The 16506-nt window shown below is 15.7% G+C and overlaps 4 protein-coding genes across 4 annotated transcripts, besides 20 other annotated features; 1 reads left to right on the forward strand and 3 right to left on the reverse strand. All coding sequences in view use genetic code 6, as the record gives it.

The window, feature by feature from the left end:
* Positions 1-747: 747 nt before the first annotated feature.
* IMG5_196090 (hypothetical protein) lies at positions 748-1126 on the reverse strand (the record flags this gene model as incomplete). The annotated part of the gene is made up of 2 exons (XM_004024288.1): positions 748-897; positions 965-1126. The coding sequence occupies 2 exons, from the start codon at positions 1124-1126 to the stop codon at positions 748-750; spliced, it is 312 nt and encodes a 103-aa protein (XP_004024337.1).
* Positions 1127-1409: 283 nt separating this feature from the next.
* Positions 1410-1449: a microsatellite.
* Positions 1450-1694: 245 nt separating this feature from the next.
* Positions 1695-1733: a microsatellite.
* Positions 1734-2455: 722 nt separating this feature from the next.
* Positions 2456-2494: a microsatellite.
* A 103-nt stretch (positions 2495-2597) lies between these two features.
* Positions 2598-2649: a microsatellite.
* Positions 2607-2646: a microsatellite.
* A 129-nt stretch (positions 2650-2778) lies between the features above and the next one.
* Positions 2779-2853: a microsatellite.
* Positions 2791-2853: a microsatellite.
* A 1406-nt stretch (positions 2854-4259) lies between these two features.
* Positions 4260-4311: a microsatellite.
* Positions 4312-4848: 537 nt separating this feature from the next.
* Positions 4849-4896: a microsatellite.
* Positions 4897-5173: 277 nt separating this feature from the next.
* On the forward strand, positions 5174-6266 carry IMG5_196100 (hypothetical protein; the record flags this gene model as incomplete). The annotated part of the gene is made up of 2 exons (XM_004024289.1): positions 5174-5436; positions 5489-6266. 2 exons carry the CDS (start codon positions 5174-5176, stop codon positions 6243-6245), a joined length of 1020 nt encoding a protein of 339 aa, XP_004024338.1. The 3' UTR covers positions 6246-6266.
* A 382-nt stretch (positions 6267-6648) lies between these two features.
* Positions 6649-6683: a microsatellite.
* A 312-nt stretch (positions 6684-6995) lies between these two features.
* Positions 6996-7021: a microsatellite.
* A 314-nt stretch (positions 7022-7335) lies between these two features.
* Positions 7336-7392: a microsatellite.
* A 4155-nt stretch (positions 7393-11547) lies between these two features.
* Positions 11548-11583: a microsatellite.
* A 923-nt stretch (positions 11584-12506) lies between these two features.
* Positions 12507-13395, reverse strand: IMG5_196110 (hypothetical protein; the record flags this gene model as incomplete). The annotated part of the gene is made up of 2 exons (XM_004024290.1): positions 12507-13028; positions 13149-13395. The coding sequence occupies 2 exons, from the start codon at positions 13393-13395 to the stop codon at positions 12754-12756; spliced, it is 522 nt and encodes a 173-aa protein (XP_004024339.1). The 3' UTR covers positions 12507-12753.
* Positions 13052-13135: a microsatellite.
* A 70-nt stretch (positions 13396-13465) lies between the features above and the next one.
* Positions 13466-13508: a microsatellite.
* Positions 13467-13514: a microsatellite.
* Positions 13483-13514: a microsatellite.
* A 173-nt stretch (positions 13515-13687) lies between these two features.
* Positions 13688-13725: a microsatellite.
* A 101-nt stretch (positions 13726-13826) lies between these two features.
* On the reverse strand, positions 13827-16200 carry IMG5_196120 (protein kinase domain protein; the record flags this gene model as incomplete). The annotated part of the gene is made up of 6 exons (XM_004024291.1): positions 13827-14360; positions 14404-14551; positions 14599-14767; positions 14824-15711; positions 15788-16043; positions 16090-16200. The coding sequence occupies 6 exons, from the start codon at positions 16198-16200 to the stop codon at positions 13827-13829; spliced, it is 2106 nt and encodes a 701-aa protein (XP_004024340.1).
* Positions 14011-14065: a microsatellite.
* Positions 15615-15639: a microsatellite.
* Positions 16201-16506: the final 306 nt, after the last annotated feature.

Consider the following 16506-nt stretch of genomic DNA (forward strand, 5'->3'; position numbering starts at 1 on the left):
TATTAATTTAATCATCAATATTAATATTTTTATGTTAGCTTCCTTTACTAACTTATTAAAAAATATTAAATTCATTAATAAACTTATAACTTTTCATAATTTAAGTTTTTGAATTTAAATAAGAATTATTATCAATATAACAAAACCTTTACTTATTTGAGTTTTGTAAAAATCTTGTAGAAAAAGATTTGTTTATTTTTGTTTTATTTTAAATGAAAATTTTATTTTAAGTTTAAAATTCATTATGTAAATCTGGCATAGATTTTAGCTGTTTACTATTTCTAATATAGAAATTTGTTTACTAAATATTATTAATTTAAATAGGTTAATACATAGGAAATTATATATATTTTATTTTTTATTTTTAATGCATGATTATTTATCACTGTTAATACTTTTTTTCAATTTCATAAACAATTATTGACCAACTTTTTCATTTTTTATTTATTTATTGCTTTAAAATACTCTTTTGTTAATTTATAGTTTTTAAACACCTATACAATTTATTAGACATTATTTTTAATTTTTAGATGGAGCTAAGTTCTTAATATATATTTTTTTTTAATGTTCTGAAGTTGTTAAATTGTTTATTATTAAAAATATATGGTATATTAATAATCCTGATGTAAATATAAATGTCTTTTTTTTTAGTTTAATTTAATTTTTTTATTATTACTGTAAATGTTAATAAAGCTATTATTATAGTTGTTGGATATTTCTTTAAAATAATATTTAGAGAATATTTTTTCAATGCGTTTTCATAATTTTTAATTTCCTAGTTTTTCCATTAATTTAAATAAAATAAAACTGAATCAACAACCATTTTAATAGATAAAAAATTTAATAAAGTTATAAAAACTATAAAATATTAATAATTTCTTTTTCCAATACAAGTGCCTAAAAAATAAAATATTACAAATAGGACATTTTTTTATAAAATATTAAATTTATAAATATAAAAAACCTAACCAAGGACAATGATGATCGAAATTCTCAACACAATTATCACAATAGACACAATGCTGACATCTTAATGGCCTATAAATTTCTTATTTTATAAATATAGTAATAATATTTTATTATTTTTTAAAATAAATGTTATTAAGTATTACAGCATGTCTTACATTTTTTAATTCTAAAAAAGTTGCTTTAAATAACCAAATTTTTAGCAAGGTTATATTAACAATTTTATCTAATCATAAAGCTACTTGGTACTTATAAAAGCTCACTTTCTACAGATATGTATTAAACCTAATTATATATAAAAATTATTTTTATTAATTTTTTTTTACGTTTTTTGGTATTATACCAGGATCTATAGCAGATGTAAAAATCATAAAAAAATTACACAAAATATGAATTATAATAGTAATAAAAATTTATATTTAATCTATATTTTTGTTAAGCTCTTTTTTTTTTTTAATAAATTTTTATTTTATTTAAGTAAATAACATTTAAAGTAAAAATATAATGAGTGCAGCAAATTATGTTCAATAAAAAGAATGAAAATAACAAATACTTAGGCTGTGATCTTTTTTATTTTTAATATAAATATATTATTTTTTTATATTAATTACATGATTTTAATTCAATTTTTTACCCGAGGAAGAGTTTACCATCAAAATAATATTTGTTTTTAGTTATCCAAATATCTTTGTATTTTAAATTTTATACATTTATATGATCTTTATTTAAATTATTATTTTTCATATTTTTATTTTTTAATTTTTATTATATTAATTTATTTTAAAAACTAAAATAGTGTGAAATTTTATAATATACTTATTAATTATTCTTAAAACTAAATATTTAATTTAAAAAAAATTATTTAATTATTTTAAATAAGTTATTAATAATTTCTTATTTTTATTTTTATGTATTCATTTTTTGATAAATTCAATAATAATTAAAAAAAAGCTCATTATATATTTATTCTGTCTTTATTAATGTTTTTGATTGAGATTTTTGAAATATTATTGATAAGATATAAAAAATATATAAGCTATAATATTTATATAAATATATTCTATAGAATTTTAATTTTTTTTTTATTTCTTTTAAAGGGTGTAATATTAAAAACAACATGTATTAAATAGTAAAAGTTAAAATTAAAAAAAATGATCCGTATTTTTTAAATTATAATATTTTTTAAAAAAATATAATATTTATATTCGATTAATAAAATAATTAAATTGTTTTATATTAATATATAATTTAAAAGAATGATTTATATAATATAAAGTAAATATATACATTAAAATTAAAATAATTGAGTTGTTTAGAATAAATTTATTTGTTTATTTATTTGAAAAATAATACTTGAGAAATACATTTGATAATATAAATATTAAAAACGAATCAGCAAAATATAATCTTATTAAATTAAAAAAATTTAAATAGATAAAAGAAATCATTAATTTAATAAGTTTTATTATTTATATATTTAAATTTTATTAATAAATAATAAAATATAAAAAATAAAAAATTAATAATATGTTTTTATAATACTAAAATATTAATAAATTTAATCACATTTTTCAAACAAAATAAATTATTATTATTTATTTAAATACTATTAATAGTTTTAAATAAAAAAATATTAAATAAAATTTTATTTTATTTTATAATATTATTTTTTTTTAAATAAAAAAAGAAATTAAATAATTGAAAAAGATATTTTTTTTATATAATGAAATAAAAAAAAATATGTTTAAAAATATAAAATATATAAAAAAAATTAAAAAAAAAATTACATTAAAATTATATATAAAAAAAAAAATATATGAATAAATATAAATATATATAATTTATATAAATATATATAATTATATATAAATATATATATATTATATAGTTTAATTTATAGAAATATTTTTTATTAATTATTTATATATATATATCGTATTTTTCTTAATATTTTTTTTAAAAATATTATTTAATTTTAAATTTTTTTAATCACTTCTAAAAAAAACTAAATATCTAAAAAAAATATTTTATTAGAATTAAAAGAATGAGTCATTTTAAGTATTATTTTATTTTTATATAAAAAAGTATTTTTTTTTAATATTAATATAGTAATAGAAATTAAGTAACTTGAAATCATCAATTTATATTTATTAAATAATATTAATAAATTAAATATAATAGTATAATAGCTAATTTTACGATCGAGGTTATTCTCGATTTGGTAATAAAAATATAACAAATTAAATTTATGTTGTTAAAATAGAAAACAATTTACAAAACAGAAGACCTTTTAAAAAAAGATCAACTGGACATAAACATTACATGAAAGATAACTCTCTTATAAAATATAAATTAAATGAAAGTATGGAATAAAAGGAAGATTAATTTACTACTGATCCGAAAACTTATTTTACATAAAAGCCCTCCGAATAAATAGAAAAAGATCTTGTCAGCTTACAGAATTATTATTCAAGTAAATATAAAAAAATTTTAGAAAGAGAACCATTGAGAAAAAATATAGAAGAAAATATTTATAGACACGTAAATTTTAATTAAATAATAATACTATATATATTTAAAAATATATAAGAATTAATAATTAGACAATTATAATTTGAATAGATTAATTAAAATATAATTAGTTATAGTAAATAATAATTAAAAAAATAACGAAATTAATAATAGAACTAATAATTCTAATAATAAACCAGATGAATAGTATGAATTTGATGAGGTTGATTTAAAAAAAGTATTTTCTGTTTTTGGAAAAATCGAAAAAATAAAAATTAGAGATAAAGGAGTGAGCTTTATTTTATTTTAACATTTATTTTCGGCTTTTAGTGCTTAAAAAGCTATGAATAATTTCTATTTAGAAGATTTAAACGGTAAGATATATTTTAATTTGAATATATTTATAAAATTTAATTATATAGCAAAATTAGAAATCTAATTATGCCTAGAAGATCCGAATGAAATAAATGAAAACAAGCTAATAGGTCACTTTATGCATGAATTAATAAAAGATTAAGATTTTATGTTTATCATAAATAATCAAGAAGTAAGTTTTAATTTCCATTTTTATAATATTATCGAAAAAAAAAAAAATAGGATGAAAATAGTTTAAAGTAATATATAAACAAATTCAAATACACAAATGTATTCTGTATGGAGATCAAAGACCCTGAATTTTATTTAAAAGAGCGAATAATGGGAGCATCAGTATAATATATTTTAAAGTATATTTATAAATATTAAATATACAATATTTTTTTTTTATATATATATTTTTAAATTTAATAATTTTCGAAAATCTAATATTATTCTTAAAATTAATAATTATTTGAAGGCTTCTAATTTTTTTAGACTTTTTTATTTATGTGAAAAAAACTGTTTGGAAACTGATTCTGATGTGTAAGAATAATTTAAATAATAAGAAAATAGTAACAATGATATTTAGGAAGGAAATAAATCTTTTAATTATAATCCAGAAGATATAACTTTTAAATTGATAGTTAATAATATTAGTTAAACTGAAAATGAAATTATGATTGTATCTAATCATTTACACAAATATAATACTGCTATTAGATATATGCATGAATTACTTGGCTAAGTAAATGAAGAATATAGAAGATTTTGTGAATTCTAAAAGAAATAAAATCCAGGTCCTTTACATATTAAAAGAATTGAAAAGTTTAATATCGAACCCGAATTAACATTTATTAGTACAAGAGATTAAATGAAAAGTCAAAGTAAAGAAAAAGTGATTAAATTTGATTGAACAAAAAATTACTAATCAAGTTATTTGGAAAAAAAATTAATAGATTAGTTTTTTATTTTTATATAAAATAAAATAATTATAAGGTATTATATTATAAAAAAAAAATTTAATTATATAATTAAATTTTTTTAGAATTAAAATTTATTTTAAAAGCATAGATTTTTAATTTTTTTTTTTTAATTTTATGTTATACCTTTTTTAATTTTATTTTCTTATAAATTAATTAATAAAATAAATTTTAATTTTTTTTTTTTTAAAGAGTTTATTATATTATTTTAAAAATATATTTTAATTTTTTATTATTTGTGATATAAATTAAACCAAAAATTCTTATTTTTATGTTTTTTTTTAATTTAATTTTTTTTATCAAAATATAAGTTGATATGAAAAAAGTTTTATTTAATTAAAAAAATACATTTATAAAAAATGATTAGTAAAGAAAATTAGCAAATAAAAGTTTGGTAACACAAATCTAAAATAAGAGAAAATTTAAAGAATTCTTTATTTAATAAAATAGCTAAAAAACTTCCTAGTGAAGAGCATGAAAATACACTTAACTTTTATCCTTAAAATCAAGATTTAAAAGATATTCCTTAGATTTAATAAAATTAATAAAACATAACTGAAATACCAAAAATTTAAATTGATACTAATGAATAAGTAGAAAATTAAAATAGTTAAAGCTTATTGTATATTTTATATTAATAAAATTAATATTATTTAATAAAATAAAAATATAAGATTATCTCCTTAATAAGCAAGAATAAATAATATTGTAGAAGATTTTTATGAAAAATACATTTTAGAAAAAATATTAGGTCAAGGATGCCATGGATTAGTCAAATTATGTAGACATAAGAAAAAAATAAAGCATACGCAGTAAAAATAATAAGAAACGGTGATATAGAAATAATTTCAGCAATAATAAGATCTTTTAAAATAGCTTAACAGTTAAACCATCATAGTATAATAAAACCTTATGAATTATTTATAAATTAAGAAACGGAAAATATATTTTATGTAATGGAATATTGTCATTATAAATCTTTACAAAAAATAATTGAAGAATAAAAAGGAGGAATTATAGCTGAACATAAGTCGAAAATAATATTATATAATATATTAAGCGCAGTAGCTTATTTACACAACGAAGGTATATGCCATAGAGATTTAAAACCTGATAATATATTAATAGATGACTAATTTTAGAATGTTAAAATTTTGGATTTCGAAGTTAGTAAGAAATTCAAATCTGATAAATATCTTAACTAATAATTAACATAGCCTACTTATTAAGAAATGTGGACTCGTACTGGCACTTTATATTACTAAGCTCCTGAAATATTTATTACTGGAGGATATACTGAAGCAGTAGATTTATGGTCTATGGGAGTAGTTGCTTTTCAACTTTTTACAGGTTAATTACCTTTTTTTACTGAATATGTAAGTGATACTATTGAACTAATAATTTAAGGCGAATTAGACGAGGAGAAAATGAAAGATATAACTTAAACTTAGAAAGATTTTTTAAGAAGAATGCTGAAAAAAAACCCATAAGAAAGACTTACAGCTAGCCAAGCAATAAAGCATCTTTGGTTTATTGTAAACAAAGATTTAAAAGGAAACAATGTTTTATAAAAGTAAATGAGTTTTAGTCATACTTTAAATACTAACAGTGCTTATCATTCACCTTAAAACAAAGCTAAGAATAAATAAACAAACTCTGATGAATAATAATTTTCAAATTTTAGAAATAATAAAAAAAGCAAAAGCAAAACTTTAATTTAATAAAAAAGCTAAGATGTTGGAGTCAATTTGTTAAAAAATATATAAATTTAATAATTCAAAGAATAAATTACATAAAAACCTAAAGTTGATAATAGTATACATATTACAAATAAATCTAAATTTAGTTTAACATCTAAAATTAGATTAATATTATTGTAATAAAAAGATGCTAATAGTTCTCCTGAATAAAATAGTGATGATTAAACATTTATTCGGTCTAGGTATAATACTAATGATAATTTAAAACATGATATAGGTGAAAATGATGATTAAATTATTAGAAATAAAGGATTAAGCGAAGATTATAGCAGTATTAGAAAACTTTAAATCAAAGAAGAGAATTAAAGTAATAATAAATAGCTGAATTCTTTTGGCGACAAAGATATAAAAAAATAAATATAAAATTGAAAATTATTTTATATTTTATTTATAAATAAAGTTTTATTAAATTATTATTATTAAAAAAAAAAAAAAAAAAAAAAAAAACTATTTTGTTGATGAATTTTTATTTTATATATTTATAAAAAAATGGGAAAAATAAATTTGTTTAATAAAATTATATAAAAATATAATTATAAAATTGTTTATTATTATGTTATTCAAATGCTTTTTATTTTAAATTATAATTAAATTTATTATTCTAAAAAAAAAAATATTAATATAATTTTTATCCAAAAATAAAATTAAAATGCTTGTCCATATTATTTTTTTATTTTTATTTTTTGTTTTTTTTAAAAAAAGGAAATTCATTATCATTTTTTTTTATATTGATTAATTGAGTTTTTAAAAATAACTTTACATAATAAAAAATTAATTAATAAAATAATATAACAAAAAATAAAGTAAAAAAAATTAATCTATTAATATTATATTTTAATAAAGAAAATTAACAATTTTTTAAAGATTTAATTGTTTTCTTAACTTCTCATTGTTAAATAAATAATATTAATATTTTCAAAAATTTTATTGATAATATTTTTCAACACATATAATACATTATTAATTATTATCATCTTTTAGTTTGTTTTTCATACATTAAATTTTATTTTCATTAGAATTACAATAATTTCTTATTTTTAAAAAACTAAATTAGCATTATTTTATAAGTTTAGTAGTACATTATTACTCTTATTTATTAAAAAACTATTTAAATCCATCTAAATTGTTTCCAATAATATCTTTATACTTCGCAATATCACTCATGCTTATATCTAAATTGTCTTAAAATTAATTATTAGTTTCATTTTATTGTTTTATTTTATCTTGAGTTTCTTCACATTTAATGATATTACATAAACAAAGTTTGCATTATCCATTTAAAATTTCTTGTTTGATACATTCAATTTAATTTTATTAAGTTATACATTTAACTATTAATTAAAAAAAATTAGAATTAAAAAAGTTAAAAGAAAAATACTTGCAAGGGAAGGAAGTAATTTTTTGCATTAATTAATCAATGTTTCATCACAAGAAATTGAAGAAAGAACTATTTTCTCAAAATTTAAATAATGAGTGTCATTTTCATCTGATTTTAAGCTTGAAAATGGATTATTTTCAAACTGTTAATCTTTTACTATTTCTCCAGTTTTTTCTGAACAATATTAAGGGAAAATTGCACATATACACTATTTTATAAATATAAAATTTGATTTATTTATTTATATTTTTTACATTTAAGCATTATTTTTTCTCATTAAATTAGCTTATAAAGTTTATTGGGTCTTTTTTCTCTTTAAAATTATTAATTATAATTGTTATATCTGCAGAACATTATAGACCTGTTAAAAAATCACATTTTTAAGGATTTAAGCATTAATTTAAATATATTAAATTAATAAACAATAAAAATTATTTTATATTTTTTTTAAAAAACAAAAGTTATTATTTAATTTTTTCCCCTTTTATTTTAAAAAATTTATAATATAATAAATATTTCTTTTTTAATAAAATAATTAAGATTACATAATATTTTATATAAAAAATATAAGAAGTATTTATATTTAAATAAATTAATTTAAAGAATAAAAGTATTTAAATTTATATAAATATATTGCAGATAAATATATTAATATAAGAATTTTAAAAACATAAAACTAATAATATTATTTTTATGGAAAATTAAATATAATATATATTAAATATTAAAATTAAAAAATTTATATACTTATTAAATTAAACAAATTAAATATATAATATGCATAAAGCTTTTTTTTTTACATTAATAAATTTATAGGAAAATATTTATGTCAATTTAAATAAAAATAGTTGAATTTAGAATTCAAAAATGGAATATTAGAACTTTATAATCTGACATTTCGTCCACATGAAATGAACGAACTTTTAAGTAAAAATTAAATTCCTTTACAAATGAAGGCAGGATTAATTTCCAAAATAAATATTTAATATGGTTCAATTTTAGATATGGAAAATGTAAAAATACAAATTGATGAATTAATGTTAGTTTTAGACGTATAATAAACAAATTAAAATAAATAATTTAATAATAATGAAATATTTATAAGACTATGCTAAAATTATTAAAAATATTAGGAATAAATAAACTAAATGTAAAAAACTACTATATTTAAGAAGTTTTTAATATAAAAATAAATAAATGAGATAATAAATGATACTACTAACTTTAAAAACACAATATTTGATAAATTTTAGGAGGAATCAAATTAAAAAGATAATATGTTTAAAAAGGCAATAAATGAATAAATATAAGATGTATTAAAAAATATGAAAATAGAAATCTAAAAAATACATATTAGATTCGAAAGTGAATAAGTTATTTACTAAAATCCAATTTCTATTGGAATATTAATAGAAAAAATGCATATAAATTCTTTAAAGAAAGAAGAATATTTTTAAAAATTAAGTACATAGAAAATAAAATTAAATAATTTTTAGAATATATAAGAAAAATTATATTAAATAATAATTGAAAATATAAAAGTATATTCAAAATATAATTCCGAATAAATAATACCTTAATCATTATTAAATGAAATAGATTATTAAAAAGAAGGTTTATTAGAAGCAATAACATTTGAAGAATTGAGAAATATATTAATAGATTCTTATTTTTTGAATTATGAAACTAATCTTATATTTACAGTTTGTAAAACAGAATAAATAAAAATCATTTTTATTGATAAAAACAAAACTAATTTTTTTATTTCTCTTTCTATTGAAAATCCTTATTTATAATTTACTTAAAAATACATAAAATTATTATCTGAAATTGTTTAATTTTTTAAAAATAAATTTAGTATTTCTAAAAATCTTAAATATTTTAAACCACATATTAAACCTTTTTATTAAATCACAAATACTTAAATAGACAAAAATATATAAAAATAAGTTAAAAAGTTAATTATTTAAGAATGGTATAGATTAATAATTTGGTATTAAAGATTACTAAAAAACTAAAAAAATTAAAACGATGTCTATATCTAATTTTAATTAACAAGTCCTTTAAATTTTTTAAATAAGAGTTAAGATATCAATACATAAAAACTAATAATATATAAGCTTGAAGAAAAAACTTCATAATTAACAATTTCTATTTAACTTAAAGTAAAGAATTTAAATACTGAATGTTTCTATTAATAAGTTAAATTTATTAATTTAACTATTTAACAAATATATTTAGAATATGATTTAAATAATTTTTTTATTGATATAAATTTAATTTAAATAAAAACATTTTAGACGATATTAAATGGATTAAAAAAAAAGTCATAATATTCTAAAAGAATATTTGAATAAAATGATTAAAAATAATTTTAAATATATTCCAAAAAAAATGTTATTTTCGAAAAGCAATAGAATTTTAAAGATGATGATTGCCATTTTAAAAAATATTTAAATATAGATAAAAAGGATGAAATATAAATAATATTTATTAAAGATAATATAATTTTAGAGTGTTTTTTTTCTAATAATAAAGAATAAAATAATTAAAAAACAATCATAAACTTAAAACTTCCTTAAATTAAAATAATATAAACAACTGAAATTATTAAACAAATAAAGGAATATTTCTATAATTGTTTTTCTAATAATAAAATTTAAATTTAAAATAATAATAATAAATAAAGTAATTCTTTTTAAGATTTAAGCTTTTAAATATAAAAAGAAGTTTAAATTAATAAAACCATTTTACAAAGTCAAATAAATTAAAATAAATATTACATTAATGTATTGATTGATTATTTAAGAAACAAAAGTTAAAAATAAAAAAATAAAATATTTTTAGATAATATAAGTTCTTTTATTGGAGATAATCTTTCTTTATAAATAATTAATGAAGAAATAGAAATTTAAAGCATTGATGATTATATGTATCCTAATTAATCAATAATAACTTTACATATACCTAAAGGAGATATAATAGTTAACTTAAATCAAGAAGATTAATAAAACTTAGTCAAATTTCATAATATTAAATTAGAAGCAAACTGCAAAATTAAAGCTATTAAATATATGATTTAGGTAGTTTTTTTTTTTTTTTTTGAAGACAAAAAATTACATATAATATAATTATTAAATAAATAGAAAATTTAAAAGATTTTTTAGTAAGAATGATGAATTCTTATTTTTTAATAAAGAAATTTTTGATAAATTAAATATTTATAAAATAAAATGAAAAAATATAATATATTTAAAAACTAAATTTTATTGTATTATAATTAAATTTAATATATTATAATAATCTTAAATATATTAATACATTTATTATAATGAAATTAAATAAATTATTATTAAATTTTACAGGTTTATTTTATTTCAATAACTATAAAAGTGAATTAAAAAAATATAGTGATTGGTAATCAACACTTGACGCTTTATATTTTTTGAATCTAAATATAATGCAAATAATTTTAAAATAAAAAAATTAAGAGTATTAATATATGAGTATATTAATTTAAGAAGTTACATAAACTTTAACTTTAATAATAAATACTTAATTGAAAAAAAGATATTAATTAATGAGAAATCTTTAGAAAATTTAAGTAAAAAATTAAAGTAAAAAAATTAAGGTTATAAAGTTGAAAAATATAATTAAAATTTTTTGAATTAATATTACTTTTTTCATATTATTTTTTTGTGTAATTTTTTCAAATAAAAAAAAAACCTTTTTTTTTTGTTGATTAAAAAATTAGGCAAAAATTACAATCTATATGAAAGATCTAAGTTTATTTTATAAAAATAAAATATTTATAAAATAAATATAAAAATCTAACCCAAATAAGAATTTTATAAATAGAATTAAAGAATAAATAACGAAATATGATTTTTTGTTATTATTAAAATGAAAATAAGAACGAATATCTTTAAGATTTTGTATTAAAAATAAGATAAAGAATTCTAATATTTATAAATTATCTGTTCTTTTATTTTAAATACTAGAATAGTAATGGTGAAATAAAAATGCTATTATCTCTAATATGTTAATCTATAACAGATATAAATATAATTTTATATAAAAAATTATTCTTGTAAGAATGAATAAGAAAAAACTTAATAATAATTAATTATGAAAAAAAATATTTATATATCAATTTTTATTTAAAAAATTTACAACTATTTTAATATATTTTATTAATTATTTCATATTCTTTATAAGGTTATGTAATAAATAAATATTAATTGACTATCAAATAAATATTTTCTAATAATTTTATTATTCAATATATAATATTGGAATATATCTGAAATGATTGAAAATAAATTCAAACAGATATATGAATTTTATTTTTGAAAAAGTCCCAACTTGAATATTAATTTGAAAATGTTATTTTTTATTTTTATTTTATTATTTAACAAAAATAAAAAAAAGAAGTATTTATACCTTAAAATAATAATAGAATAAAAATAAAAAACGATTTCTTTATTATTAAATAAATAAGAATAGAATTATATAAATTAGCAATAATATTTGTTATCTAAATTTATGTTTAAATATTTCTATTACTTATATTAATTAAAAACAACAAAAATTCAAACAACTAAAATAAATAAAATAATAAAATTATCAAACTTTTTAAAATGAAAAATTGCAATCATTAATAAAACATATCAATTTCCAATTGCAAGTTTATTTTTTTATTATTATTTTCTGGTTAATTTTTTAGTAGCTTCTTTGTTTGCTTCCTTTTTAACTTATGCGGCTTTTTCAACTGCGAAAATTTCAACATGACATCCAGAATTCAAGTAAGCTATAATAATAAAAAAATAAAAAATTAAAAAAATTATTAAAATACGTCCGATTCTTCCATGAGCTCTATAAGTTCTTCTTCTTCCTTTTTAAGCTTTATTGACTTATCCATGAGCTAAAACTAAGTTAGAAGAGTTAAGATTTTTAGACTTTAAATATAAAAATAAATATTAGGATATAACTTAAATTTTAAAATTACACTTGCGTTTGCTACAAGGTTATCTAATAATCCCAATATAACTTTTACAGATTTTACAGGCCATCTTCCTAAATTTATGTTTTATTTTATCATATATATATATATATATATATATATATATATATATATATATATATATATATATATATATATATATATATATATATCTATATATTAATTAAATTAACCTTATGTTCTGCCGAATTCTTTTGCTTAAGCAGTTCTACCAATACATCCTGTAAATCTTACAAATGGAACACATCTTTTGCGTTCTAATACATCTTTAAGATATCTTTAAGCAAAATTTAAATTCATTCCTTTAATTGCGTTAACTACTTCATAGGTGTTCTTGAAATGAATTCTTAAATCTTTTGCAGAAGCTTTTACTGCTTTAGTAGGCACTTAAGGTTCTCTTGAATATTTTGTTTTACCCATTTCTTTATTTTTTTTCTCCTTTTTTATTTTATTTAATTTTTTTATTTTATATTATTATGTATATATGTATATTTTTTTTATTTATAATTTTTAATTTTTTTTTTTTAATTTTTTTTTTTCCTTATTGTATATGTATTAATAATATTTTTATACTCGAATTTTAAATGTATTATTTTGTTTTTTTAAATATCAATTTTTTTATTAAAATATACAATAAAAAACCAATTTTATATATATAATTATGATTAGATTTATATTAAAAATAAAAATATTTAAGAAAAAGCACATTTAGTTTTATATAAACTATTTTTAGATAAACATATTATTAGAATATTAAAATTAATTAAAAAAAAACTAAAATTTGAATATAAAATATCAAATAATTTGTTTTTAAATATTCAATAAGCTTAAAAAATTTAAATTTAATTTAATCATTACTCTCTTTCATTGGCAGTAAAAGTAATATCATTAATATTTAAATTATTAACTACTTAAGTAATTATCTTACTTTATTTGAGATTATTTTTTTTGTTTTAAATTTTAGAAAAACAATATTATATATTATTTTAATATAGGATATCATTCTTAGTGATATTATTGAAAGTATTATATCTCTATATTTATATGTATATATATATATATATATATATATATATATATATATATATATTTACAATTGAAAATTAGTCTTTCATTTCATCATATTTTTTTTCATTTTCGAAATCATTTTTTACTTTAAAAAGTATTTCATTTAATTTCTACATTGGCAAAATACAATGAAAAATTCCTAAAATGAATCCAAAAATTGATAATGATAAAGAATCATTTGTTTTAGAAACATAGATAAAAAATACCATATTTGAAAGACTATACAAAGGTAAACCATATTCAATACTTTCAGTCATTTACAAACAAACATTATAACTTATATTGCTTTTTACACATGATCTTCTGACTAACTTATACTTAGTTTTTTTTTTATAAAATTGAAAATACATAAATAAATACTTTATCAATGAAGTATTTTAAACTTAATGATATTATTGTCCATATTAAACATAAAGGAGATAAAGGTGCATAAAATAAAACTGAATACATAGTTTCTAAGATATTTGCATATTGTTATTCAATATTAAATTCAGGATATTCATAAAGTCTTATAAAAATAATAAAAGAAAAATTATGATATAATTATTTATTTACTAATTCAATTTTTCTTATGTATTAAATAAATTCTTGACTGATTTGTGTTTTTCATAAATAAATTTTATAGTCATATATTTTTATAAATAAGGAATATTTATTAAAGAAACTAAATTATTAACAACCATTTAAGTTAAAAAAATTGTATTCATATTATAAGTTAGCCCTCCTATATTTTTATTAATTAAAAATATTAATTTAAATTCTTTTATTTTTAAAATTGACCTTTCTTAAACAACCTTCCGTATACATCTCCTTCTCTATAAATGTTTATTTAGATAATGAATAATATCACACTTGAGTTAAGAAAATTACTAACACCTTTTTTGAAAGATTTAGAAATAATTAATGAAGAATACGTAGTTCTAACTTCATAATTAGAAGAAGCATCAATAAAAAATATCAAAATAGGTTTTAAACAAGAAATTAATAATGAAATTGCTAAAGACATAGCATTTAAATCTGCATTATATTTTTAATTATTATCTTTTACATATTATTAAAGAAAATAAAATAGATAAATTAAACCAAAAGATCCTCCTAATGCTATTAAAGTGACAATAATTAATAAAACTCTTCTAATAAATTTTTAATTTTATTAATATTTATAATTTTTCCATAAAATATCATTTGGTTCTGGTGCTTCAATTATTTTTAATTCATTTCCCATAAATTTACTATTATTATTTTTCTTACCAGCAATCCAATTTTCAATAAAACTAGCTTATTTATAAAAATCAATAATTTATTATTATTCAGTTTCAGTAGACAAAATTATATATGCATATCCAGTAAAATTTTACAATTCCCATATATCATCAATTAAATATTTAAATTCATTAAAATAACGTTATTTTAAAGATTTTAATTTTAATTTTTTAATGTTTCTTAATGTTTATTCGTTTAATTATTCCCCGGAATTTTTTTAATTATTTAAAATAGTATTAAATTATTCACTTAGCTATTTTTTATATTAATTTAAATAAAAAAGTATATTTATTTTATATATATATATATATTATTATTATTATTATTATTATTTTTAAAAAAACTTATATTTAACAATTATATTTTAAATCTATATAATTAGTATCATTAAAACACAATATTATTCTAGATATTTTAACAATTTGATCTGGAAGTAAATTATTTGCTAGAAATTCCTTTAGAATAAATTAATAACTTTAACCTTTTGATCTATAATCTAATTTTAGTCTTTTAGGAAGATTAGAAATTAATATTGCGTAATCACTTTCTCTTACAGCCATAGAATCACAATTAATAATTAGTTTTCTAATTTTAAACCGAAATCTTTAAAACCAAATTATTAAAATTATAATTGTTCCCAAATTAAAAAATGATTATGTTGTCATAAGTTCTTACTGGCTTCTTTTATTTCCTAAACTTGCAACTGTCATCCAATATTTTAAACAACTTTAATTTTACTAAAAATATAAAATAATTATAATTTTTTTTTTAAAAAAAAAATACTTATTATTTATCTAGATTTTAAAAAATTTCAAATTCTAAGCAATCTTCTCCAAAAGCTATATTAGTAATAATATTAAAAAACCCAGAAGAAAAAAATACTACTATTAACATTTAAATACAAAACTTTAAAAATTCAAAGTATAAAGTATAACCGCTTCCTAAAAAACTCAGTTCTGTATTATTGAAATTCACATTTAATAATTATCTATCTACTTAACGGTTACAACATTTGCATTTGTTTCCATTTTATAAATTTAGTTCTTTACTTACAAGACTTGCTTTTTAATGAATTATAGCATCCTATTGATTTGGTTCATAATCGTTTATAGTTTTCATCATTTTAAAAATTTATATCTGATTTTCCTCTTAAAAATATTACTAGTTTAACTGGGTCTTTTATTTGTTTAATAATATTGC

Source organism: Ichthyophthirius multifiliis (assembly GCF_000220395.1).
Source record: "Ichthyophthirius multifiliis unplaced genomic scaffold scaff_1120509251399, whole genome shotgun sequence".
Classification (NCBI taxonomy): Eukaryota; Ciliophora; class Oligohymenophorea; order Hymenostomatida; genus Ichthyophthirius; species Ichthyophthirius multifiliis.